This window comes from Pogona vitticeps, chromosome 2 (genome assembly GCF_051106095.1).
Source record: "Pogona vitticeps strain Pit_001003342236 chromosome 2, PviZW2.1, whole genome shotgun sequence".
In the NCBI taxonomy this organism is placed as follows: domain Eukaryota; kingdom Metazoa; phylum Chordata; class Lepidosauria; order Squamata; family Agamidae; genus Pogona; species Pogona vitticeps.
In genome coordinates this window covers 31,116,391-31,144,224 of record NC_135784.1, presented here as the reverse complement: position 1 = coordinate 31,144,224, position 27,834 = coordinate 31,116,391, and the positions used below count along the sequence as shown (strand labels likewise).

Genomic DNA, 27,834 nt, shown 5'->3' with positions numbered 1-27,834 from the left:
GATTCAGTAAAAATATTTTAAATAATAATTTAAAAAATACTATTAAAGTGTTGTTGTTATGTGTTGTTAAGTTGGAACTGATTTACTATGACCCTAATAGGGCTTTCAAGGTCAGTGAGATATTATAAAGAGTGTTTTTACCAGTTCCACTTCCCCAGAGGGTTTCCATGGCTGAGTGGAAATTTGAACCCTGGTCTCCAGAGTTCTGCCCTGGGTATCTTTGTCAAAAGTGTAAATGTAATCAAATGCAATTGATAAAATATTACTACATTTTTAATGTAATTTGTATACTTTTTATATGCTTTAAATTTTAATTTTTAATTTTCTTTCTGCTTTTCTTAATGTTTAAATATAATTTTAAATCATGCTTTTGGGAGAGTTCCAACAACGTCCACAGTTTAAAACAAAATTTCTCTTCCACACCCATCACATGAAAAAGGCCTAAAACTCTGAGGCCCATTTGGAAAAACACTTCTATAAATGCCTCTTAGAAATGTTAGACTCCCTCCACACTGTGGTGGCAGAAACAAAGAGAAATTGAGGCACGCCTCAGGACCAGAGCAGGATGATTAGAACCATCAAGAAAACCAAGTTGGCCACTTACTGGGGTGAGCTTTCCCGTTAACAGCAAGAGCAGTGTACTCTTCCCCACACCATTGGGGCCAACGATACAGACTGAAGGAGAAAAAAACAAAAACAAAATTAGGACTGAAATTCTGGCACGCAGGCCAGGCTTCCTGATGGTCTGACTTACACACACACTCCATCCCCACCATCCTTTGACACACAGAATTCAGGAAGCCTGCCTTTCTGGGCTGCCAGGAAGCCAATTTCTAAGCAGAACACCCAGTTGTTAGAAGAACGTTCATCAGTTGGGAGCGTGGGGAAGATTCCCCCTTTAGCAAATCAACACTATGCAAACACAGAACACATTTATTTCGAGAAAGATGCCCTGTCTTTCCTTTCGAGCAACTTACTTCGAGACTCCATGTCAATCCCGAAATCCAGATTTCTGAAAAGAGGCTTTTGCCCTTCATATCCGAAGTCTACCCCTAGAGAAAAAGAAACCGAGAGGGAGACGTTGAACTCTGGTGGGGGGGGGATGTTCCTGCCCAAAGTTGCTGCACAGTCATTAGAGACCATCACAGGGAATAGAGGCTCCCTGGCTCTATCAGGAAGGTGTGAGACAGGTACTAAGAGAACATCGGTGTGTGTGTACAGCATGCATGTATGGAGTGTCTGTAAATCGGAAAGAAAGGCAAAATGTGTGAGTGTTAACAGACAGATTGACCTATGTGTATGAGAGGGAGAGAGAACAATGTATGTGTATAGGTGGTACAAGAGGTGCCTGGGGATGAGTCTGTCAAAGAGAGAGAGAATGAATAAATAAGTGTGTGTGTGTGTGTGTGTGTGTGAGAGAGAGAGAGAGAGAGAGAGAGAGAGAGAGAGAAACAACCTCCATGTGGATCAGTAGCTCCAGAATATTTCGAGGCCTCTGCGCATGCGCAGACTAAACCCATTAGTGTGCATTCACAGAGGTCACAAAGAAGAAACAACCTGCACGTGGATCCATATGTCCCAAGTGCTAAACCTTGTTCTGAGTTGGAGCTGCTGGTTGAAGCCTCTGGAGTGGAGTGGAGGCAACAGTTTGCTCACAACACCAGGGGTAGCTAATCTGCACCCACCAGCAAACTACACACGATATGCTGCCTGCCCACACTCTATAACCAATGGGCTCCTTAAAATTAGATTAGGCAGAAGAGGCAAGAATTACACAGGCTAAAACAAAAGTGGTGATGAAACAGTTCAGCTACAACATGAAGAGCCCTTGTCTGACCTATTTTCAATGGCAGCACACACAGAGTTCTCACACACACCCCCACCCCATCCCCGCCATGGTCCAAGTGAGCTGGTGGCTCCCAGGCCAAGAGCAGCCTTTGAGACCCTCATCCACGCCCGATTCCCTCTCCCGGCAAGGATCGGCCCATACCATGCAGGCCCAGAATGGGGGGGCTGAGAGGCGGTGGGTCTGGAAAAGTGAACTTCACAGTGTACTCTTTAGGCCGCTTCAGGAGTTCAGGAGCCTCGCTGGCCTCTTCATCCGGGTTCTTCTTGCGACACTTCTGCTGCTTGCGGGTCAAGGCCTCCTTGGTCTGTTTTTCCTAGAGAGGGCCACAGGAAGGCAGATGGAATGCGGGTTATTTAGCTACATGAGTCATAGAATACTCCAGTGGGAAGGGGTTCCAAAGGCCATCAACTCCAACTCCCTGCTCAGTGCAGGAATTCCAAACCAAGATCGGACAGAGGGTTGCCCCATTTTCTCTTGAGCGCCTCCAGTACTGGAGCTCTCGCCACTTCTCCAGGTAATTGGTTCCACCGCCTTACTGCTATAACAGGATGTTTTTCCTGATATTTAATTGAAATCTGGCTTCCCACAAGTTGAATGCGTTGTTGCATGTCCTGCACTTACCTATTTAAGGTAAACTTCCTTGGCAGGCTCTGTGAAGGCAAATCTCATCCAACAGAAACATTTAGAAGTCCATTCTTCAATATACTGTATTCATTTGGAAGCAACCGCCACTGCACTCAGAAGAATTTACTCTCGTGTTAACTATGTGCAGGATTACAGCCTTCAAGCAGGGGCTGCCAAACATGGATCCACAGAAGCTGATGGACTTCAATTCTCAGAATACCCCCCGCCCACTCTAATTTTGGAAATTGTAGTCCAGCAACTAGTGTGGCCATATTAGACCCAGTCTTGCAAGGAACGCTCCTCCCCTCTGGCACAGAAGTCTTGTCTCAAACTGAGGCCACACAAAAGGATAAAGATCAAGGCCTGCCTCTCTGCAACTCTACAATTACGGTAGCTATTTCCCAGGAAAAAAGAACACAAAAATACTGCAGGATATAGCTGTGTACACAATGCCAAATTTAATCATGCAACACTTTTCTTCCACAGATGGTGAGGGTCCTCTAACACAGGGGTCCCCAACCGTCGATCCGCGGCTGATCCGTGGCCTTCGCAAGGCCTGGCCACAGAGATAGATCTCCCGGCCCCGCGCACACATTCCCCCCAAGCATGCCTACCTGTGCGCACAGCCCGCCCACCCACACGTGCGCGCAAGCATGGCAAGCCCACCCGCACATGCACGCAAGCACGTCATGCCCACCCGCAAATGCATGCGAGTGCACCCCACTCACCCGCGAGCGTACCACACCCATCTGTGCGAGCGCACCACCCCCTGCGAGCATGCAACGCCCCACGCCCCCACGCAAATGCACCAAATCTACCTGTGAGTGGGGGTGCCCCACCCCCCATGCACAGACCCTGCCCCCCAAGCGGTCTGTGGTTCAGAAAAGTTTGGGGACCACGGCTGTAACAGACCATAAGCTGAAGACCTACTGCCTGTTTCGTGGACTTCCCTCCAGCCTTCAGTTCCTTCAGCTTCTTTTCCTGCTTCTCATACTGTTTAAGCAGCTCCTTCTGCTTCTGCTGATACATCTTCTTGAAAGTCACTGACAAGAGAGGAGGGGGAAAGAGATTGATCGCGAGAGCCCAGGAACGACCTCGCCGATGCCTCTGCTTGCGGCCAGACAGACACAACAGGGCAGGAGTGAGAGGATTCCTTGCAGGGTTGTTTCTTGTGCTTCGTGCTACTACAATCCCAATATCAAGCAGAAGCGAAGCACACACAATCTCTGCAAAACAGATACCTAGCATTAAGAAACCTCAGAGCCCATTCTGAACCTAGGAGACTCATTTCAGAGTCAAAATGCAGCTGACAATAATTCTGTATTAAAGGCCAGTGCTGGGTGATGTCAGGCTTTCCTTTAGGCTAATTCAAGTGAGAAAGGGAAGCTTCAAGCCATTTCTGATAAGAGAAACTACAAATGTAGGTGGGATATAACACAAGAAAGCTCATCTTCTAATAATATTACTTGTCCTTAAGGGGCCCACAGCACTCTCTGTTGTTTTGCCACAAGACACAAACACAAGGATCCGTTTAGAGAACAGTCACAAATCATACAGTTGGGAGAGCAGGACAGGGCTGGGGGGGGGGGAGTCTCAAGAGGAGCGCCTCTGCCCACATTTACGTCATCTGCCACAGTTCAGACACTTGCCACAGTTATGCCAGCGTCCAAATAAAAGGTTGTTTCCCCGTCAGCACTCACAGAGTCTCGGTTTCTTAGAAGAAGAGCCAGATGGGGAAGGCAGAGAATAGGGCAAAGAGGGTTTTCTCACCAAGAAGGAAATGCTCATGTATTTGTTTAAGCCAGTCACAAGGCTCTCTTGCTTACTAAATACATTAGAGAGAGAGAGAGATTGAGAGAGAGAGAGAGAGAGAGGGAGAAGGGGAAGGATAGGATTTTAGGCACCACTGTCTCCGGTGCAAATGCTGCTTTATCCTTCACAGTAAAGTGGTGTGGGAGAGTGATACTTCCATTTCTCCTGTCCCAGCAATGATTTCTCTCTCTCTCTCTCTCTCTCTCTTTCTCTCTCTCTCTCTCACACACACACACACACAGAGAGAGAGAAAGCAAACCACAAAACACATCTTTTTTTTCTCCCCTCAGAACAAAGAAAGCAACTGATGTCATATCTACAATGGAAGGAGGTGCCCAGAAAGGGGACTCGAGGGCATCGCCATTGCACAGTCTAGTAGCATTCAAGATGGAAAAGAGGATTTTTGGGAGGCCTCCCAAAAATGACTTCATCCCAAACACTGCCTAGGCTTGTATTTAGAAAAAGGAACTGAAGCATTGCCTAAGCTTGCTTCTTTTCTTAGGGAAAATGTTCTCACTTGCGCTCGCCCTCTCTCAGTTTATCCCAGCACACAAACAGTTGCAAGAATGAAAGCAAAAATTACAATCGGTATTAAGCAATTTTGCTGAAATAGGAAGAGAGCAAATACTTAATATCCAAATCTGTAAAGGGAGATTTTGAACCGATTTAGTACGAGAATTTTGAGATTTAGAACAGGATGGGTAAGAAGGAGAGTTGCTTGAGCTATGACGGAGGACGTTAGTAGCCATATACCAAAATGTATCACATAGCTGAAATAAACCTAAGGAGACAAAAATACTGTGGCACCTTCAAGACTGACTGCTCTGTTTTAAGGTGAGCTTTCGGGGACAAGTCCCCTTCCTCAGACGTAAGAGTGGCACTAGCACAGCTACGTACCCCTTCTGGAATAAATCTGCTCCCCAAATCCACCTCCACATTTTCTTTTGTCCATTTTGATATCAATGTATCCACTCAATATCTATCAAACGCTACCAGACATCAAATCATGTCAGGGAATGTCCACCAGTACCTAACTATTTGACATCTCGGGAGACCGGGCCAAGGAAGGTAGCACAAAAATATTTTAAATACAGAAAAGAGACTAAACAGACAATTTCTGAGACCCCACAATGTTTGACTGCAATGAACAGAAACTAGAATTCCTGGTATTTGATAATCCACTGAATGGAGAAAGGATCAAAAATTGCCAACACAACCTAATTATTTTTTATAGGAATACAGAAGGAATAAGAAAGAAAATTCAGCAAAAAGAAACTCAGATGAGCTAGAGCAGTTCTTTTCATGCCCCGCCACCCGGGGTGGGGTGGGGGGAAACGGAGGGTTGGCATATTTGACGGGGGGGGGGGCACAGACTGGAAATAATTCTTCACACACCAACTTTTAAAGTTCATTATGTGATTTATGCAATCCTGATTTGGCCTGTATTTCTTTCATATTGAGTTTATGGGCATGGTAAAAAAAAGGGGGGGTTGAGAATGGCTGAGGAGCCAAGGAATATTTCACAATCTTTAACATGGGAATTGGGGAAAGGAGCCTCCTGGGGTCTAGACTATAATTGCAGAATTTTTAGACTGCACGACCTGTGCCTAGCAGCAAGGGCTGAACCCATTCACAGACAGCTTCCATGTCACAGATGAAGATTCGTAAGTTTTGCACACACACCCCCAAAAAAGTTAATCACTCGTACAAATAAGGAGATTTACAAGCTTCTTAGTAAGCTAGAACTGTACATTCTTGACTGTCCTTCTCAGAAAAACTGGTCCTGAAGCCTAAGCTTGTCACTTCCTAACTGCCCTGCGTTGGGTAGGAAATGGGTATCATTCAACTCACTATAGTTTCCCCGGTAGTAGAAGAGTTTCTGCATATCCAGATGCACAATGTCTGTGCAAACGTCATCCAGGAAGCCCTGGTCGTGGGAAACAATCAGGAGAGTCTTCTTCCACGTCTGAAGGTAGCTATAACGAGAAGAGGGAGCATTTCAAGGCCTTCCTTTAAAATTACACAACTGGCAAAGCAAACGTTTCAGGATAGAAACAATGTGAATAAGTGCAGCATCTCCACCAATTAATAACTAAGCATCTGCTATCCTGTTGAACGATGACATGAAATTTAAAAAAGACTTACCGTATTTTTCTGTGTATAAGATGCTCCATGTATAAGACAAACCCCCCCCCCATTTTTCTAACCCAAAATTAAGAAATCTAAGCGGGGCTTAGCAAGTGGAGGGGGAAAGGGATCAAAGTCCTGCAGGATTGCTTTGATCCCTGCTTTCCCCTCCACTTGTTTTTGTTCTCTCCTCAGCTTACTTCTGTGTATAAGACGACCCTCATCTTTTTAGTATAAAGATTTTAGACAAAAGTATCATCTTATACATGGAAAAAATATGGTAATGCATGCTCTCTCTCTCTGTATGTGTGTGCGTTTGTGTGTGTGTGTGTGTGGAGAGAGAGAGACACACACAGAGAGAAAAACACCCTGGGAATCTTGTTCAAATGTGATCACTTCATACACACATACAAACACACCTGCCCTTCAACTACCTGTTTGACCCTGGGATTTTGTCCTTCCCACATCACCCACCCTTCCATGGAGCTGCTTTTATTACGGGACTTAAGGAGGCACACAGCCACACCAGTTAACCCTCTCCTGCCCAAAGACAGCTCAGCCAGCAGCTTACTTGTTCAGCCAGATGACAGCGTTGAGATCCAGGTGGTTGGTGGGCTCATCCAGCATCAGTAATGTGGGCTCCATAAAGAGTGCTCTGAAAAGGGAAAATCATTAGCAAGGCCACTCTCTTGACAGCCATACACCTCCTGAACATGAGGGAAGGGACTGAACTCTGACAGCAAACTGAGAGCTTATGTGATCAAATATCTGGTGCAGAGTCTCTCAAGAAAAACATAATATACAAAATTACGTACAGTATACAGTGGTGCCCCGCACAGCGAGGTTAATCCGTTCCGGATTAACCTTCGCTGTGGGAAACATCGCACTACGGAACAGAAAAAGGCATTGGAACGCATTAAACAGCGTTTAATGCGTTCCAATGCCATAGAATACTTACCGTTGTGCGATGTTTCCCAGGGGCTGGCAGCCATTTTCGCGCCCTCCCCTCGCACAACGAGGGCGCCAAAATGGCTGCCATCAGCTGTCCGGCGGGTCCAAAATGGCCGCCGGAACAGCCGAAAGGGGCCGGGGTGCGGCGTTTTCGCGCCCTTGGTAAGCAAGGGGAGCGCGCGAAAACGCTGCCAGAAGTCCCGAAATGGTTGCGCGCAGCCATTTCGGGGCTTCCACAGCGTTTTCGCACGCTCCCCTTGCTTACCAAGGGTGCGAAAACACTGCACCCCGGCCCCTTTCGGTTGTTCCGGCGGCCATTTTGAAGCCACGGAACAGCTGATCGGCGGGTCGCAAAGCGAAGGTCGGTAAGCGAGCAGCTTACCGACCTTCGTTCTGCGATTTCCCGCCTATACGGGCACCGTTTTGCGATCGCATTTGCGATCGCAAAAACGGCCTCGTAGAGCGAATTAATCGCTCTACGAGGCGCCCGTTGTGCGAGGCACCACTGTATATAAAATTCAATTCTACTTAGGGTGCCTTTAAGACAAGACCCATATATTCCTAATCTGAGCATCTCTCCCATCTTTCAGTTTAAAGCGTTATGCCCTTTCATCTGGTGTTCTTCTCTGACAGGAGAAGTCCATCCTAAATGGTTGTAAATACGTATGTTTCATAACCTTAAATTCCAATACAGTATTGCCCTGCGTCCTGTGTATATATGGCACATTTTATGGCTGGCTTCTTTTCTGTGTGGACGGCACCTTCAGGTCAAAACACCAGTCACTGCTTATTGGCTAAATCCTTCCAGCCCCTCTCCCACTGAGGGGTGACCAGTCAATTTCTTCTGAAAGGCCCTAAAATAAACTCTCCCAAGCGAGTGTCTTCTGGAGTTCCTAGTTCAGCAATTTAGATCTCTGACACTTATGGGATGAGAGACTCTTAACTGAAGGCTAATGAGCGAAGGCTGCTCTGTGTCAAAAGCACAGGAAAGGGAGAAAAGGCTGTTTGGGACATTTACAAGGCCTGCTGGGATCCTCAGGGCTCCCTGGGACAGTTCCCTGATCTCCCTGGTGAAGCAAAAGGCAGACAACTCCGTGGCATTCCTCCAGGTCCACCGGGGAAGGCGAGGTGAGCTGTGAACTAGGAATCCGGCCGGTCACCCTAAGCCAAAGCCCCCCCCTCCCCCCCCCGGATGTATGACTTCCCGCCTCTCTAGAGGCCACATCCTTTCTCTCTACTCTCGTCATTACCTGGCCAGGGACACCCTCATGCGCCAGCCCCCAGAGAACTTCTTGGTCTGCCGGTTCTGCATCTCAGGGTTGAAGCCCAAACCTGCTAGGATTCGCCGGGCTTTGGCTTCTGCGGCTGCCGCTCCCGTGGCCCGCAATTCCTCATAGATCTGGCCATGGAAAGGGGAGAGAGAGGGGAGAGAAACAAGCATGGTAACATGAGACCAATTTCAGATATGCTCACAATGGGCTAAATGGCAGCATCCTCTTGTTGAGTGCTGTCAAGTCCCTTCTAACAAATGGCAACCCTATGCATCGGGGGCCCTGAAAAGGCCCTATTATTAACAGCCCTGCCCAAGCTTTACAGGCTTAAGGACCATGGCTGCCTTTAAGTAAGTCAATCCATCTCATGCTCAGCCTCTCTCTTTTCCTACTACTTTTAATTTTTTTAAACATTGTTTTCAGTGAGTCTTATCTTTTTAGAATGGCCACAGTATAATAGACCCAGTTCAATCATTTCAGTTCACATTAAGGGTTCAGGCTTGACTTGAGCTTGAACATACTTTTCAATCTTTTTCAGTGGTCCGCAAGATCCAGAAAATAATGCTCCAACACCAAATTTCAAATTAATCAATTAATTCCTGTCAGCTGTTTTTCACTGTCGAGCATTCACATCGGCGCACAGTAACTGAAATGGTCTTAAACTTACTTTCCAGAAACAGAGCCCTTACTCTTATGGGATTTTTCTTAGTTCCTTCATGGCTGTTTTGCCAAGTCTCCTTTCAATTTTTTTCGTTACAGTTTCTGATTTGGTTACAATCTCTAAACCAAGATATAGAAGATCTTTTAACAATTTCTTCAATACAGTGGTGCCTCGCATAACGTTTTTAACTGGTTCAAAAAAAAAACCTTATGCGAAAAAAACTTTATGCGAAACACCATTTCCCATAGGAATGCATTGGAAACCGGTTAATCCGTTCCAATAGGCACGGATTGGCGTCCTTAAGCGAAAAAACCCATAGGAAACATTGTTAAACGATACAATGTTTCCTCCATTGGAATGTATTGAAGCCGACTCAGTACATTTCAATGGCTTTGAGAAGTCAATTTTTGCAAATTTAAGTGTGTCATAAAAGGGTCAAAAATGGTTTTAAATGCTTGGATTAGCTTCTGCACCCTCTAAAACGGATGCAAAGGTTAATTTGGCTTTGATCTGACTTTTCGTTAATTTATGGTGAATTTTTCCCCCCAACTTTTGACAGCTGTCAAAATCTGACAGCTCCATTGTTTCCTATGGGGGAGAAAAAAATTCACAAAAAATTCACGAAAAGTCAGATCAACGCCAAATTAAGTATGCACACATTTTAGAAGGTGCACTAACGATTCCAAGCATTTAAAACTGTTTTTCAACATGTTGAGACACTTTTGTAATTAAAAAAATGAACATCGTTAAGTGAAGCAGGGGACCTAAAACCAAAAACGTTAAGCGAAGCATGGTCCCAAAATCGCTATGTGAAAATCGCCCATAGGGAAAAACGTTATACGAAGCACAATCTGACTCTGAAAAAATAAACATTAAGCGAAAAAAAACGTTAAACGAAGCAAACGTTATGCGAGGCACCACTGTATTCTTATTAAAGATACACAGTTCTTCTGTAGTCATTCCTTACTTAGCATTTTTTAAAACGAAAATACCTACCGGCAACTTTGTATTCATAGATACTGAAGGAAAATGGCCAACAAATTGACCCTCTAACATTTGACACGACTATGATGAGATATCAAGCCTCAGGCTCTTTTACCTTCAGCTCATATGACAGTGGTTTCCAACCTTGGGTAACCCTGGTATTCTTGGACTATAACTCCCAGAAACCTGTACCAGCACAGCTGGTGTGAAGGATTCTGGGAACTGCAATCCAAGAACACCTGGGTTATACAAAGTAGGGAACCGCTGCCATATGACAAAGTACGCAACCACTTCACATCTTTCTGTGGAGTTTCTCCTCTTGCAACCTCATAAGCTTACTTAGTATCAATTCAACAAATAAAAGAAAATATAGAGCTAATGTACAGTCGTGCCCCGCTGGACAATTACCCCGCTCTACGACGAATCAGCATTACGTCGACGTTTTTGCGATGGCTTTTGTGCTTTACGACAATCAGCAAACAGCTGATCGTCGGGTTTCAAAAGGGCCGCCGGCTGAAGAAAATGGCCCCCTGCTGTTTTCTAGGATGGATTCCTCACTTTACAGGCACTGAAAATGGCCGCCGTATGGAGGATCTTTGCTGGACGAGCAGGTATTCAGCCCATTGGAACGCATTGAACGGTTTTCAATGCATTTCAATGGTTTTTTTAATTTCATTTGACAATGTTTTAGCTCTGCAGCGATTTCGCTGGAACGAATTAACATAATCAAGCGAGGCACCACTGTATTATTGAAACAGCTGGGGCATTTGTGACCCTCCAAGCTGATGCTGAACTACCACAGCCATCATCTCACACCATTTGACAGCCTAGCTGAGGCTGATGGAAACCAGATTCCAACACCATCCAGAGGGCCACAAGGTCTTCAACCCTGCCGTACGCAAAAAAAGAAACGCAGCACCCCTCAGGAGGGACAATGGTTCCCAAGTACCTTTTCCAGCCGTTCGGAAGCAGTGTCGTCCCCTTTCTCCAGCAGCGCCTGCAGACGCTTCTCCTCCTCCAGCAGCTTCAGCCGTTTGGTGTCGGCCTTGAGCACAGCTTGCACCGCCGGGGTCTCGTCTGCAACCACCTCTGGGGGGGATGAGAAAGGGCTACATGAAGGGAGCAGCCTTTTAACCCTTGCAGGAGGGTTTTTTTGGGGGGGGGATTCTGATTGGTAGGACACTGAAAACTTGCAGATACTTAAAAAAAAACTCAAGGAAATGGACAGGGAGTGCAGAACGTCTGCAAAGAAATGGGTAATCTGGCTCATATTCACACACTGTAATAAAACAATAAATAAAAAATTATGGAATGTCTTGCTATGGGAGGCAGCAAGAAGTCTCTGGTCCAGTTCTTGCCTTGGGCCTCATACAAAATTGTCTTAGGAATGTTACTCTTTCTCTGCCTCATCCCTACCATCTGGGATACAGGGGAGAGTAAGACACGTCTTACTGCCTTTAAATGCAGGCTTGTTAGAAGGACCGGTCAGTTGGTTTCTCTTGCATGACACTTTTCTCTCTGTGTAGGATGACAACCAGATAATACCTGCGAAACCATCTTGAATGCACTATGCAAGAATGATTGATGATTACTTTTAATGTTCTCTGCAGCAGTACTGTATGGTGTTGGCCACGTCCCCCAAATGGCATTAGGAGGAATCAGACAGATTTATGGAGTGAGTCAAGAGCTACTGGCTATAATGGCCCAGGAGAACGTCCATATCCACATTACCACAGACTACCAGTTCCCGCTTTGAGGCTGCTGGAGGAAAGGTGGGGTGGATATACAGTTCTCCCTTGAATTGCAAGGATCTGAACAGGATAGTTTTGGTTATCCATGTTTTTTCCCCAAATGAATGAATGAATGAATGCTGTGCTGCTATTGGTCTCCAGGAAGTGGCCTGAGAAAGTTGAGTCTTGGGCTTACCTAGGGCCCTGTTGTTGGCAGCGAGGCATTCCCTGGTCTGATGGCAGCAGCCTGATTAGGGCCCTCACCTTTCACAGCAACTCCACAGGGCAGCCAGGGAGGGTACTGGGGCATGCTGGGATGTATCAGGGAAGGTGTATATGCATTTGTGCGAATCAACCATTCTTACTTTGTAGCTATGTTTGGGGGGGGCATAAGAGCTATTGAAGGATTTTGAACTACACGGGAGTCTAGTGCCCCTAACCCCAGCCTTACTGAAGGAAGAAATATAAATGCAATTACATAGTAGGTATCCTTCAGTGTCGAGAGACTATGGTAAGGTGCTCTGAATAGAGGACTTGGAGCAGCGTCTAGTGTGGCTGAGAAGGCCAATTTGAGAGTGACAATTCCTTCCACACTGAAGACAAATCCAATCTGTCCCTTGTCCAGCTCCCTGATTTGGCTGGTTCCGGGACTGTCTTGAAGGGATACAACTTATTTATTTATTTTATTATTTATACAACAAAGTTCCAAATAGAAAATGCAATTAATTAATAAACTAACATCATTGCTGCAAGCACACGGGTGAGGGCAACCTGGATGCAGATATTAATGTATCATCCTGGGACTCTGAAGATTGTCTGCAGCAGCTGCTAAGATGTTGCTTCTCAGCATCTTAAAATTGCTCCCCTATGTCTTTACCAGACTTTCTTCCAAGACGTTTCCACCTTTGAGCTCCCAAACACATCTATCTGCATTGCAGACAGAAAGAGAGAATACTTTACCCCACACAAGTGGCAAATCACACTCATCCTATGCATGGCTACGCTAGCTCAGAATTTCAGGGAGTTGTAATCCAATTAAAAGAGAAAAAAAAATCCCCAAAGCTCTGATATGTCCTAAAATAGCAAGGGATATGATTTATTTATTTATACGATAGACTTCTGTCCTGGATCCCAGAGAAGGATGAGAAAGCAATGTTGGCTGTGGGGTGGGGGTGGGGGACTCAGCAGAAAGCAAAACTCCCTTTTTCCTTTCTTACCTTGCTCACAGAGAAGTACGTCGATATTGGGAGGGATGCTCAAGGCTCGGTTGGCAATGTGCTTTAGCAAGGTGGTTTTGCCTTTCCTGGAAAGAGAGGGGAAGGTTTTTAAAATCATGGCACACATAAAGGGGGGGGGGGGCTGGAGCCTCACATAATTAAGAGAATGAGATCTGATGTTAATATGGACACGGGGTGGGGTGGGGGCGACCACATTCAGCCCACTCTCCAAAAATCTCACTGCAGCACCATGTCTTTCCAGAAGCAGGAGTCAATACAGATAACACGGAACAAGTATTCTGTTATCTGGTGAAAAAAGCAAATAAAATGATCCTGCTGCCAAGTCACACAAAATACTTACCCGTTAGGTCCCACTAGACCATACCGGCGCCCGGCCACAATATATAGGTCCGCATTGACAAACAATTCTTTGCCATGAGCCGAGATGCTAAACTTTTCTAGCTGCAATAGAAGATGTAGATATTAGCCACCTTTCCATGTTTTTAAAGCTGCGCCTGACTCTGCTGTTCTTTACAATTCCACTACCATTTTGATTCTGTATTTACCGCTTTCGCCCTGCCCCTAAAAAAAAATTGTTTAAAAAATGTTGCTACAGGTCAGGTAGATAGAAAACAAACCCTGGTTTAAGATGAAGCACATTGAGTACCTACACTTCTTGAAACTTCCATAATCTTGGTTTTTTTTTTTTTAAAACCCTCTGAAATTCAAAGTTGTTTTCTATGTTAAAGAAGGATGAGGAGAGAAAAGAAACTGAGGGAGGATCTGACTTTTGATGTCAAGGATCAGAAATATGCTACAATGCAAAATCTGCTATGTTTATGTTTACTGAGAATTATAAACCTTTGTCATGACCAACCGAACAGTAATAATAATAATAATTGTGAGCATCAAGTCAAGTCTTCTGGGAGACACAGTGGGGAATTGAACTCCCAGCCTCTGGCTTCACAGCCAGAGACTTAATTCACAGAGCAGTGATTTGCAAACTGGGGGATGTCTGCTCCCAGAGGTACAACCAGGACATTTAGGTGTACTTTAAAAAAAAGAATAATGGTTGGAAAAGGCACATATGTCAACAGTGTAAGTCACTTATTTATAACCTGGGTGGTGAAAAAAACCCTTCTCTCCCCACTCACAAAGCCCAGCCAACTTGTTTTTCACTCCAAGACTCTTGTTCTTGTTCCCGCAACTAAGTCAGGTGCCTGGGCCACCTGCTCCTTTCCTATCCATGGCAGTTTGTATCGGACAAAATTCCTTACGGATTTTAACCCTGTTGCTGTTGTGCTCCTACATGCCACCAGACGCAATGAGGAAGCGGCCCAAAGATGAGAGGGTGGAGAGTCGTGCCCCCCCCAGCCCCGTTCCCCAACATGAGGGGCACAATTTATGGAAACGGGTTGCCAAGGGAGTATGCGAGTGAAAAAAGTTTGGGAACCACATGTAAGAAAACTGTGCTGCCCATTATTTTATTGCTTCTAATCCTCAGTCCAGCACATGTAAGCACACTGGCCTGTGGCCCAGTGCCGCCAAGCATTAACTGCACCCGCTCCAAAAACCGATTAATCTCCCTCCTACGTAAACAAGTCCCCATGTGACCTGCAATTTCCAACACGTTAGGACTCTGAAGTCAGCCCTGTGAAGACTGAGCTCCCTTCGGGCTACTTCATGCAACAAGCAGAACGAAGCAGTACAGCTTTTCCGGAGTGCTATCATTTTAGATCACGAGGGAGGATTGTAGGATTGAACACTCTTCCAGAAAAGTAATGATCTTAGAAGTGTAGAGCCGGAAGGAACCCACTGGATCATCAAGTCCAATCCCTGTCAAGGAGGCACAGTGGGGAATTGAACTCCCAACCTCTGAATCTGGAACCAGAGGCCTAAACCAGTGGTTCTTAACCTTTTTGAAAGAAACGCCCCCTTGAGCCATTGAGGAAGTTATCATCGCCCCCTCCCCGCGGTGATGATATCTTTCTTATTTATTTGTTTGTTTGTTTGTTTATTTATTTATTACACTTAAATCCAATGACCCCTGAAAACAAAATTCAATTCCAAGAAAATGAAATGCCCCCAAAAAGTAACATTTAATGATTTAGTTGCAATCGAATTTTAAGACGCAAAAAGAAATATAAACAGGGCATAAAAACAAACCACAATACAGGAACTAAAAATTTCAAGACGAAAATTCTGAAACTAAATTAAGATTGGAGGAAAATATATATTCATGCACACTGTAAAAAGGCTGTAGCCATCTTAACAGGTTTGGCTTGCTCCAGCGCCCCCCTACCGCCCCCTTCTGCTCCAGCGCCCCCACACCGCCCCTTTTCGTTCTACCGCCCCCCTGAAAAATGAAATCGCCCCCTGGGGGGGCATTATCGCCCAGGTTAAGAACCACTGGCCTAAACCACTAAGCTATCCAGAAGGTCAGCTCCTTGTATAGGGGAAACTAAGACATAAAGAAAAAGGATGCAGAGGGGAAAGTAGATCCATCAACTGGGAAATTATTCCACTAGGTTGGCGGTTCCCAACCTTGGGTCCTCAGCTGTTCTTCGAGTACAACTCCCAGAAGCCTTCACCACTAGCTGTGCTGGCCAGGATTTCCGGGAATTGTAGTCCAAGAACATCTGGAGACCTAAGGTTGAAAACCACTGCATTAGGTAATCCTACAACCTGTAGACAGAAAGAGGACAGAGCAGAAATGGCTTATCCTTTGATCCTGCTAATCAGAGAGCCTTCAGATGAGAAATTAGGGGACAAGGAAATATGACTACATCATTAAGGAAGTCGTCCCCAGAATTGAAGGCCTTATAGATGTTTGCAGTTACAACTCCCATAACCCCAAGACAGCTTGGGCAAGGAAGACTCTCTGGATATATATAATTGGTTTCTGGTTCAATATATACAGCATATTCTGTTTTAATGTATACAACATATACTGTGTTTAATGAGTTTCAAACTGTTTTAAAATGCTTTAGCTGTTCTAAACTGCTATTTTAAATCGCTTGGTGGGGTTTTATTGCCTGTATGGCACCCCATGGTCCTTGGATATAAGGTAAGATATAAATATTTTGATGAATAACTAAAGTAATGCATGCATAATTCCTTTTAATTCCACCTTCATTCAGTTTCCTACATTGTTCAGGAATCACACCTAAACCACCTGGAAGCTGCAAATGGCACATAACTTACTGCTGATCACTGCTGAACATATTAAGCCTTAACTCATCCTGCTCTTAATAGCCTCGAAAGCCCAATGGTCTCTTGACAACTGTTTCAGAGAAACAGAAGGGAGAGGAGTTCCAGTCAACACTGGCCTTGACAAACCATCAAACATTGTACATTACATTTCATAATGCCTTTGCATTAATTTTTAATTGCATTTTGCGATATAATTATACGTATAGCATTGCGCAACATTTACAGGAATAATGCCTGTATTATGACTTTGCTTTTAAAAAGCCCTAACATGGAAGTGTCGGCTGGATAGTTCGGTGAGTTAGGTTTCTGGCAGCGTGACCCAGAGGTTGGGGCTTCAGTCCCCCCCCCCCCCGTGCCTCCCAGAAGAGCCAGCCTGTGTGGCCTTGGGCCAGCTGCACAGTTCCAAGGAGCCTCCGGAAAACGGAAACAGTAACCCGCTCCCGAGTACTGTCTACCTAAAACACCCTAAAAAGGGTTGCTGTCAATCTGAATGGACTCAATGGCACACAATTATTTTAAACACTGAAGGCGTTTAGATTTTTTTAAATGCCTGAAATCGTTTGTGGGATCATGAAACATCGGCACTCAACAAATTAGCTACGATCGCAAGCGGGTTTGCTCTCCAAACGTTTTCAACGGAGAGGTCTGCAACCGGACCAAAGCCGATCGACCTGCGACCTGCTTGCTTTGTTACTAAGCTACAACAGACACGCAAGGGGCAAGGCGGGGAAAGGTGGGTGGAATGAGATACTGTACCTTGATGTCGGAGGCATTTTCCAGCATGGCCTGCCGAGAGGACAGCTCTGCCTGTGACACGGAGAAGTCATTCTCTGCCGCGTTGGCTGCTTTTAGGCTTGCCACCTGCCGCTCAAAGTCCATCTGTGGGAACCAAGAGAGCTCTGACCACAAGGCACCAGCAAAACACCACAGGGCCCCTGCCCCCTCATTTTCTTTCACCCATTATCCCCCGGCCAGCTGCAACTAGGGAAATGCTCGCCAAATGTGGATTCTGCCACTTTGGAGACCACTTTGGAGTGAAGCATGACTTGGCCTCCCGCCTCTTTCTCTCCCTGCCATCTCTTTCCCAGCTCTTGGCCTTAACAGTCTTGGGAAAGTCTCAGGCTCAGGTATGAATCTTCTCCGCTCCATTATCTCCTCCTCAGCTCTAGCCACATTCCTTCACCATGGATACCTCCTGCCTAGAAAGATCATGGCTTAGCTAGGAAGATCTTTCTCTTCCAACCTCAACACATTTATGGGATGTTCTAATGAAACTACAGTGATGCCCCACTTGACAATTACCCTATTCCATGACAAATCTGCTTTATGATGAGTTTTTTGCGATCACTATTGGGAAAATCCGCTTGACAACGATCGGTTCCCTGCTTTGGGAATAGATTTTTTTTGCTTAACGACAATCAAAAACAGCTGATCGTCGGGTTTTCTAAATGGCTCCCTGCTGTGTTCAGGATGGATTCTTTGCTTTACAGGCATTGGAAAATGGCCGCCCTATGGAGGATCCTCGCTCCACGATGAGGCATTTCACCCACTGGAATGCATTGACCGTTTTTCAATGCATTTCAATGGGTTTTTTACTTTCGCTTGACGACGATTTCGCTTAACAGCAATTTGAACGGAACGGATTATCGTCATCAAGTGAGTCACCACTGTAATAAGCCTTGCCTCCCACAAACTGCATTTAAGACTGAGGTCAGACACACACACATCATTTACTTATCCCATACTCATCAACAGAGGCTTATATTCAGAGACAATTTGAAGCAAATAAATTCCAATAAATACACCATAATAAAAATAAAAATAAAATTGTGGTGCAAGGTATATAAAGATTTAAAATGGTTGCACTTGTCTGTGCTAGAAGCAACAATTGGTACAAGACTTCTATTTAAACACCAGTGAGTTGCAATTTAATGGACTATTACAAGCGGTTTTGAGTCCACAATTTTAATTTAATTTAATTTAATAATAAATTAAATTAAATTTAATAATAATAATTTATTGTCATTGTAAGTATATACACATACAACGAAATTCACAGACACCCAGAGACCAGACACATGCACACACATAAAATTCCCAAACACTCCCCACCCACTAAAAGTCCCCCACTAAAAATACAAACATCTACACCGCAGGCCAAGTTACACAGTCCAACTAATTATTCACTGCTGGTGGTCTTTAAGCTCATTATTAATTGCAGTTATAGCTCTGGGATAAAAACTATTGAGAAAACGTGTGGTCCGAGTCTTAATTGTTCTATATCTTCTGCCAGATGGTAACAGTTCAAAAAAGTTATAAGCAGGATGGGAAGAGTCTCTCAGGATGCTATGTGATTTCCTTAGACAGCGGGATGTGAAGATGTCATCCAGGGTTGGTAGCTGGAGCCCGATGATATTCTGGGCAATTTTAATGGTTCTCTGTAGAGCTTTTTTGTCCGCTACAGAGCTACTCCCAAACCATGCCAGAATGCCATAGGTTAGGACACTCTCAATGGTGCTACGATAGTATGACAGAAGTAAATGCTGAGATAAATTTAACTTGCCGAGCATTCTCAGGAAATACAGCCTCTTCTGTGCCTTCTTCATTAGCATGTTGGCATTTATAGTCCATGAGAGGTCCTCTGAGATGTAAGTACCCAGAAATTTAAAACTACCAACTCTCTCCACTTCCTCACCGTTTATGTACAGTGGTAAATGTACATATCTTTTCCTCCTAAAATCAATTATGAGTTCTTTAGTTTTTTTGATGTTAAGTGTGAGATGATTTTCTTTACACCAAAGTATCAACCTTTGTACTTCCTTTCTATAAGCAGACTCATTGTTCTTATTTATGAGCCCCACCACTGTCGTATCATCCGCAAATTTAATAATTGCATTGGTGTTATACAGTGGGGTGCAATCATGTGTGTACAGGGAATAGAGGAAGGGACTTAGCACGCAGCCCTGGGGAGCTCCTGTACTTAGTACCAGGGTAGAAGAATGGTGAGATCCCATCCTTACTGACTGTGGCCTATCTGTCAGAAAATCCTTTATCCACATGCAGATCTCCTGAGGTAATCCCAGGTTGATCATTTTTAAAAACAACCTATTTGGTAGAATGGTATTAAAAGCAGAGCTATAATCCACAAACAACAGCCTCGCATAAGTTCCCTGATGTTCTAAGTGGCTCAATACAGTATGGAGTACAATGGACACAGCATCATCAGTAGATCTATTTTTCCTGTATGCAAATTGCCATGGGTCCAAAGAAGGTGGAAGACTAGCCTTAATGTAATCCAGCACCAATCTCTCAAAACATTTCATAACAACAGATGTTAAAGCTACTGGTCTGTAATCATTGAGAGATACCACAGCTGACTGCTTGGGGACTGGCACTATAATAGATGTCTTCCTGACGTAGGAAAAAATAGCTCCTGCCTGAATAAACACAGTACAAAACATCCACTGCCTAACACCAATTCTAAGATGTGACTGTACAAGGCAGTGCAATATTTCTAAACAAAGACTGCCAGAGCTAGTCAAAGTTAGACTGCTCCTCTGATGATCCTGACCATCTCCCCAGCTTCAGAGGCTGGGGTCTGGCTGTGTTTAACCTGTGATAAGGGGAAAGCGTTATATACACGTTGGAGGTGCGCTTGGTTCTATCAAGAGCGCAATGTCCCACAGGCCTACGGACTGGCCACAGGAGCAGTCGACTGCAGGACAGAAACGGAGAAACTCCGGGTCACCAGATGTAATCTGGACCACAGCTCCCACCACTGCTTACTACTGGTCACACTGGCTGAAGCTTCTGGGAGACAACGCTAAAACACTCGGAAAGCCAAAGGTTCTCCTACTCCTCTAGCATTTGGGTTCCTCAATACAACACACCTACATACTTCCCAGGGTAGGACACTGGCAACAGAGCACATTCATTGTTGCCATTGAACAAACTCCTCCCTTTCACGAAGACAGCAAAAAGATAGGAAGTCAAAGGATGATGAGAAAATAAAAAATTACAAATAGGATGGCTGCTGTTGAGATGAGATGGAGAAAACCACAAGTCCTTTCTTCTAGAGATAAGATTTTTTTAGACGTAACCAGAGCAAGGGCAATTTCTGATAGAGATCTAACCTGTTTCTTGAGTTTCTTCTTCTCCTTTTTGCTAAGGTGTGCATAGGGATCATCTTCCTTCTTCTCTCCTTCCTCGTCCTCTTCCTCCGACTGCTACAGAATTCACAGGAAGCCCGTTCATGTTAGCAAATGGGAACAGGCAAGAAGACCAAGAATGGTGACTATGGAATGTTTGCAGTGGAAAACGTTCCCCTCAGAAGCATACAGCTTATATGTTTTTTTTACTTATAGTACGCTTCCAAGGGACTTAAGATAACTCCTGCAACAAATAACCACTAGGAGAGACGTCTCCATGTGGTCTCCTCAGGCAGCAAAGTTGCTGATGGGTCCAAGAGCATGGATAGGTCATAACCTGAGAAACCATCTATTCACCTCTTATCCTCCTTCTTCCTTACCTGGTTCACAGCACACACTACACAAGATTGTACAGTAGAAGGAAGGTAAGAAAATGGGTGGAGGATAAAAACACCGTGCTGCTGCAGCTCACTTTCAGGGTTTTAGCAAACTTCTTATATCCTAGGTCATCTTTATGTAGAGCAACCATCTGTTTTTTCAGATCCACACATAGTTCATTACCATGAGGTGCCATGTGGAACTTCCCCAGAGACCAGTCTGAGAGAGTGAGAGCGATGACACCTGCTCCCCCTTCACACCCAAGACCTGTGACACTAACGGGTCTCATGACACCAGGGAGGGAAAATGGCTACTTGGGCCCAGTTTGGACATCGTCACTTAGGGGTGAACTCACTTTTGTTGCCAGTGGTTTAGACATTAATGGCTGTGTGCTGCGTTATTTTTAGGGGACAGCACATTTACACTGTTATAAAAGCTGTATACTCACTGCTTTACATTGTCGCCAAATGTCGTTTCTTCGTATTGCCACATAAAAAGATATACTAAAATATTTATGAAATGTGAGGGTGTACTCACTTCTGTACATACAGTGGTGCCTTGCTTAACGAGCGCCCTGTCTAACGCCGAAACCACTTAGCGAAGATTTTGCAATCGAAAAAGCGATTGCATTGCGACGTTTTAAATAGGAAAAAATCACTTTGCGATGATCAGTAAGCTGTTTCGCTTACCGATTATCGCATAGTGATCTTTTTCCTACAGCTGATCGGTGGCTCCAAAATGGCCGCCAGGTAAAAAATATGGCTGCCCGCTGTTTTCTGTGACGGATTCCTCGCATACCGGGCAGCAAAAATGGCAGCCGCATGGAGGATTTTCGCTTAAAGGTAAGTTTTAAGCCCATAGGAACGCATTGAAGGGGTTTCAATGCATTCCTATGGGCTTTTTAAAATCGCTTAGCGATGTTTTCGGTTAGCAGCAATTTTTGCTGCACCGATTAACATCGCTAAGCGAGGCACCACTGTACATGTACTGATACAGTACATACAAAACACTCTATGCAGGTTGAGGGAAAAGCAATGTATGAGGTTAGCTCCTTCGTAGTTCTCACAGACAGCAGGCCAATGCAAATAATTCACACAGCACACAGTGTCCCTGGACAGAAGGCGGGGAACCCTTACCGGCTGGCTGTTCTGCTTGGATTTTTCTTTGCCCTTGTCGGGGTCTTCCTCGTAATCATCCTCATCCCCCTCCTCTTCATCCTCCTCCTCCTCCTCGTTCTCTAGAGCAGCAAACATGTTCTGAAAAAGCCAGCACAGCCTCAAGTAAGCCCATAGGATACACCAGGTTTTGAACCCCTGAAAGCTCTTTAGATATGATGGGATTGTCGGGGAAAACTTTTCCCCATTCATTGGCTAGGAGTCGCAAAATAGAATAGAGTAGATCTTAGAAATAAAACCATAAAACGTTATGGTTCCTGAAAGCAGGAAAACTACAAGGATGGTCATAATATATGCCTGAATAAGTTGGGAGATGAAGGGATTTAGAACTTAGTTACTTTTAGCAAAATTCATGTTTAGCATATTAAAAAAAATCAGTGCCTACATAGCATAGCCTTTGATTAATGCAGTGGACTGGAAAACTGTGTTCATTATAATATTCTTATATTCAGGCCACTTCATATCTTTAACAGATAATGGCAATGAACTGATAAAATTAGGATTTCAATGACAGCACAATGTGGCTGTAGGAAAAAGTTGGGATCTTATCTCTCCTCCATTCATCCAGTATAGTCTCCATCACAGCACACACTCAATGTCTGGTTAGCTGTTGTTGTTCTGTGCTGTCAAGTTGCCCTTGACTTATGGTCATCTCATGAAGGAGCAATCTCCAGTATGGGCTGCCCTCAACAGCACTGCTCAGCGCTTGCAAGCTCAAGCCTGTGGCTTCTTTTAGGAAGTCAATCCATCTTCTATTTGGGCGTCCGCTTTTCCTGCTGCCTTCCACTTTTCCCAGCATTACTGTCTTCTCCAGAAAAACCTCTCTTCTCATGATGTGCCCAAAGTACAACAGCTTCGGTTTCATTATTTTTGCCTCCAGAGATATAGTTCAAGCTTGATTTGATCTAGGATCCATTTGTTTCTCTTTCTAGCAGTCCAGGGCATCCACAAAGCTCTCCTTCAGCACCACATGTCCAAAGAATCATTTCCCTCCCCCCCCCCAGCTTTCTTCAATATCTGCTCACATCTGAGAACTAAAAGCAACACGGAACAATTGCAGGCTCCCTTACTTTGTTCGGCAGAGTCTTCTTGCCTTTGGCTTTTTTCGCAGCTTCATCAGGCTGAGCAGCCTGTTTGGTTGCAGACTGGAAGAAGAACCCAAAGTTACAAGGGGGTGTGAGGGAGAGAAACCACAGGCTGCCATTACAAGAGAGACTTTCCCATCCGCATAGAATTTTTTTCCTTTGGTTTGGGAAGGGGTGAGCAACATAGGGCATTCCAGACATTTGGAACCGAAACATCCATTAAGTCAGCATAGCCATTGGGAAGGGATCACAAAGCCCAGGAAGTGCTGGGGGCCAGATGTACCCCACCCTTGGTGCAAGATGAGTTAAGTCCAGCCTTGCAAAGAACTACCTAGTTATAAGAAAGCAGCATCCTGGGTTTCCATGCAAGCCATGGAAAAAAGGAAGCCCCTTTTCTGTGTCAAGTATGGAAAGCAACATTCCAAGCATGTTGGCAAGAGAGACATTGCTAAGAGTTCCCTTCCTTGTCAGCCTTCATAGAAGCCATGAGGTGGAGGATATACAGAGAAATCTGTCCCTCTGCCACCGGCCTGCACAGATTCCTTAGGACCCTCTATGGCTACCAGGTCAGTTAACTAAGTTAACAAACTGAATGTTCTCTGGATGCTACAAAGCCTCCATCCTTGCTGATAACAAGGATCCTTCCCTATACCACTAAGTGTCGTGCTCCATAGAAATCACCCAAGTACCAAGCAAGGCCAATCTAAGGTTTGCAATTTCCAATCTAATTTCATTTTTGAAGCTCTCCTCTTTAGAAGGGGCTCTTTCATTTACATACATTGCAAAAAAGTAGAACAGGCAGTGACGGAAAGTGGAAGGCAGGCACGCTGCTCAACCGGATGGAAAATAAGGAAGGTCACTGGAGGAGGACATTCATTGGACTGGGTTTGAGAAGAGTTGTGGCTGAAAAGGCCAACCTGCCAAATAAGACCATGGGGACAAGAGCAGCTTAAAACTCTGCCTGTTCAAGTGTGGTCTTTCCAGAGGTAGGAGGTTTCACAGCCCTGAGAAAACATGTGGATGCACAGCTTTCCCGCCCCAGCCATACAGGCACTTTTCTCGGAAAGGAAAGGTTCCCCTTGACAATTTTTGTCCAGTCGTGTTCGACTCTAGGGGGCGGTGCTCATCCCCATTTCCAAGCCATAGAGCCAGCGTTTTGTCCGAAGACAATCTTCCGTGGTCACATGGCCAGTGCAACTTAGACACGGAACACTGTTACCTTCCCACCGAGGTGGTCCCTATTTATCTACTCGCATTTGCATGCTTTCGAACCGCTAGGTTGGCGGGAGCTGGGACAAGCGATGGGCGCTCACTCCATCGCGTGGATTCAATCTTACGACTGCCAGGCTTCTGTGGTTTAGCCCGCAGCGCCACCACGTCCCTTTTCTCAGAAAAGTGACATCCAAAGGTCTAGGAACCATACGTCCCCACCCCTGGAGAGCTGTAAATCCTCCCACACTAATCATGCCTAAAATATTCATTCATTCATTCATTCTCTCTCTTTCTAATTCAGAAGGCCTTCTCATACTTTCTAGTGCAATGATTTCCCAACCCATTTTTTTCAAAAAAATTTAAAGGTTATATTGGAAATGGGGAGTTGGGGAGGATCAGCTTTCCCCACTCCTGCTGTAACCCCTCCTGTTTGTGAATTTGTAACTAAGGGGCTGCCGATTCCTGCTTACACTAGGATACCAAAGGACAGAGTTTTATGCTGTAGAAGAATGTCTTAACAGGCACCCAGGAGCTGCTGCCTTGGAGAAACTGAGGAAGGTTTGGCAGTGGCTCAAGAGCAGACCACACACTATTCAGATTGGTGCTCAGCCCCAAGGCTGGGGGAGTGACGTTCGGACAGCATAACTGTGGCTAATTAGCTCCGTTAAGATATTTTAACCATCAGGCACAGAAACCCCAAAGCCTCGGCTTTTCCTGCCTGTCTACCCCGTGCCACTTTTGTTAGATGTCCTCCATGGCCCTGGAAGTCCCTTTCTCAGGTTCTCCTTTTCCCCCACCTTCAATTTGTCCTTGGGTTTCTTCACATCTTCTACGGCTTCTTCCTCATCACTCTGATCCAAGATGGCAACTGTTGAGCCTCCTTTCTGAGATGGCAGGAGAACAAACAGAAAATAAATGTGTGGACAGACCCACTGAGGCCATGGGGAGTGGTCAACAGCAGAAGAGGGGCACAGACCGGGAGGGTCCTATCCATTCTCTCCCCCATGCCCTGTCTGTAGCAGAAAGAAATTCCACGTGCATTCAGACTTCAGTGAATTTATTAGAAATTTGAAGCAAAATTCAAATTCTGAAAATTTCACCCGAAATTCTCTGGATTCTGGTTCCCATTGCCCTGGGAATTGAATCTTTCCTCATCTCCCGAAGTTTTTGATTGGGAGAAGAAGAAAAGCAATATTTTGCTGTCACAGCTCTCTACTGATTATCTATGACTCTTGGCTCTCTCCAAATTTGCCAGCCACTGTACAACCCAGAACCCTTTTGGACTTCAATTAAAATGAGATAAATGATGTATTTTAATGCGATCTGCACAGGTAATGAAGAACAAATATCTGCACAGAAGAGCTAACATTGACCAAGGTTACATTATGGTATAGAAAGCGTAGTTACAGAAACATGGGACCACCAAAGCCTCAACCTCAACTGCTCATCTGTAAAATGGGAGCAACCTCAATCTGACCTGCACAAAAATGGCACTGGAAGACACTCAACAGAAGGATCCGAAAGCAATCTGAACAGCTTAGGTAACCATGGGGTAGCCTGTGGATGTTTCATTGTTGAAAAACAGGAAATAAAATTGCTAGATAAAAATTAAAAACTGAGTATCTGCTCATGAGAACACTGAACCACCGAACCTGTTTTCCTTTGTTCTTCTCATTTTTTCTGCTCTTTTGCTTGCTCTCTTCTTCCTCCTCCTCCTCCTGAAAAACAAAGTCCAAAAATTCTAGCTCGTATTCTATCGTTCCTATCATAGGTAGCATAAATATACGCTTAGGGACCTTGCCTTTAGAGAGATTCAGCAAGGAGACTGTGAAAGCCCCTTCCTCTTAAGCTTTCCAAGAAAGGTGGGAACGGATACCAGTCTGTATCTGAAGGGTGCCTCTTGTGTTGCTTCATTATTAGAAAGGCCACAATACAGGGCTGAGCTTGTATCAGGTCAATGGTTTTAAAAGTCTGCCTAACAAGCATGCAGGCAAAGGTATCCCCCCCCTCCATGGGGCACTGAGACTGTGGAAAGGACTCATTTCCCCAAGATTGCTATCGTTTCCACTCTGACTGCTTTTAAGGAGGCGAAAACATATCTTTCTCAATGTGCAGGAAGGAGCCACCCAGGAATGGGTGGATTCCTTTCTCAGTCCAGTCCAGGCAGGAGAAGTGAACGAAAAAAGGAGTTTAACCCTCAGAATCCACAAGCTCCTCCCAATTTGTCTTCTCATTGATTTGCTTAATTGTAATGACTTTTCAAAGCAGGTCTGGTTTATAGAGGGTTTTTTTAAAAGCTACATGTGACTTTATCTGTTTTTGTCCTTTTGAAAGCCACTTTGAGGGTTTTTAGTGAAAAGGTGAGTTAAAATGTAATAACTAAAATAACAAATGAGAACTAAATCTGTTTTACAATCGTAAGATTCATTTCCCGTGATGCTCTGCAGATGAGTTGGGCTACAGCAGAGTCGGTCAACTTTAATTGGGACAAGGGGCTAAATGTCGATATCCCAGCATTCCACCAAGGGCAACACCAAGTCAGAGGAAAGGCCGTCTCCTGGAGCAATCCTTCCCCCTCCCTATTTTATGGGAACATTTGCGGGGTCTCAGGAATAGCCTTGAAGCCATACACAACCCACAATCCACATTTTCTCCACCCTAGATAACAGTATCCCTCAATTCTAGCATGAGGAATGACAGAACTGGTACCCATACATATCTGGATGGCACAGATGTGTCAACTTAAAACAGCAGCCTCTGATCCTCCAGGTATTTTGGATTTCAGTTCCCAGGAGCTGCAGGCAACACATCAAATAGGCAGGTCTTCTCGAAGCTGAGATTCAAAACTCCTAGTGGGCCCAGACGTTGCCAATGACGACCCCACCCTGTTTTTAATATGCCATAAAAACAGAAATGCCCCCAAGCGGCTGCAGAATGCATTTTCTCTATATATCAACACAGCGACTATTTGTGTATTTGGTCTTGAGAGAAGGAACTTCCACGTAAGAGGAGGATTTGCCCCAGGAAAGGTGAGCAAATTGGGGTCTGCCCAGCATTCTTGACTCACAATCATACTAAAAGAGCTTTGTGCAAAACTGCACAGACTAACCTTCTGTTTGGCTTTGGAAGCTTTTTTGCTGGGTTTCTTCTCTTCTTCATCGTCGGAACCTGCCTGGAGAAGCACAGACGGGTGTTAGTGATTTTTGTTTTCACGAGAAAAATGCAAACAAGGGTCCCAGGCTAGACTTCTCTACACTGCCAGCTACAGAGCAGCTGCAGGACAAAGACCTGGCTAAACGACAGAAAAACCCTAGTAGTGTAACCTTCTGGATCTATTCAAGTCTTCCGTTCCTACTTAAGGAATTGAAGTACCATATTTGCCGCCATACAAGGCGAC

The 27,834-nt window shown here is 44.9% G+C and overlaps 1 protein-coding gene across 2 annotated transcripts in view; it reads right to left on the bottom strand.

Moving 5' to 3' along the window:
• ABCF1 (ATP binding cassette subfamily F member 1) overlaps positions 1-27,834 on the bottom strand; it is a 45,917-nt gene that overhangs the window by 6,855 nt on the left and 11,228 nt on the right. The window contains exons 7-23 of one of the 2 annotated variants that reach the window (XM_072989177.2): positions 27,547-27,609; positions 26,090-26,155; positions 25,235-25,321; positions 23,211-23,285; positions 22,102-22,221; positions 20,573-20,665; positions 17,196-17,318; positions 13,588-13,688; positions 13,227-13,312; positions 11,229-11,368; positions 8,614-8,762; positions 6,984-7,067; positions 6,137-6,261; positions 3,404-3,516; positions 1,991-2,162; positions 978-1,052; positions 605-675 (exon numbers count right to left, since the gene is read on the bottom strand). In XM_072989177.2, coding sequence (XP_072845278.2) covers positions 605-675; positions 978-1,052; positions 1,991-2,162; positions 3,404-3,516; positions 6,137-6,261; positions 6,984-7,067; positions 8,614-8,762; positions 11,229-11,368; positions 13,227-13,312; positions 13,588-13,688; positions 17,196-17,318; positions 20,573-20,665; positions 22,102-22,221; positions 23,211-23,285; positions 25,235-25,321; positions 26,090-26,155; positions 27,547-27,609 — 1,743 coding nt within the window. The remainder of the gene's footprint in view (positions 1-604; positions 676-977; positions 1,053-1,990; positions 2,163-3,403; positions 3,517-6,136; positions 6,262-6,983; positions 7,068-8,613; positions 8,763-11,228; positions 11,369-13,226; positions 13,313-13,587; positions 13,689-17,195; positions 17,319-20,572; positions 20,666-22,101; positions 22,222-23,210; positions 23,286-25,234; positions 25,322-26,089; positions 26,156-27,546; positions 27,610-27,834) is intronic. The other variant, XM_072989180.2, reaches the window with a different exon arrangement.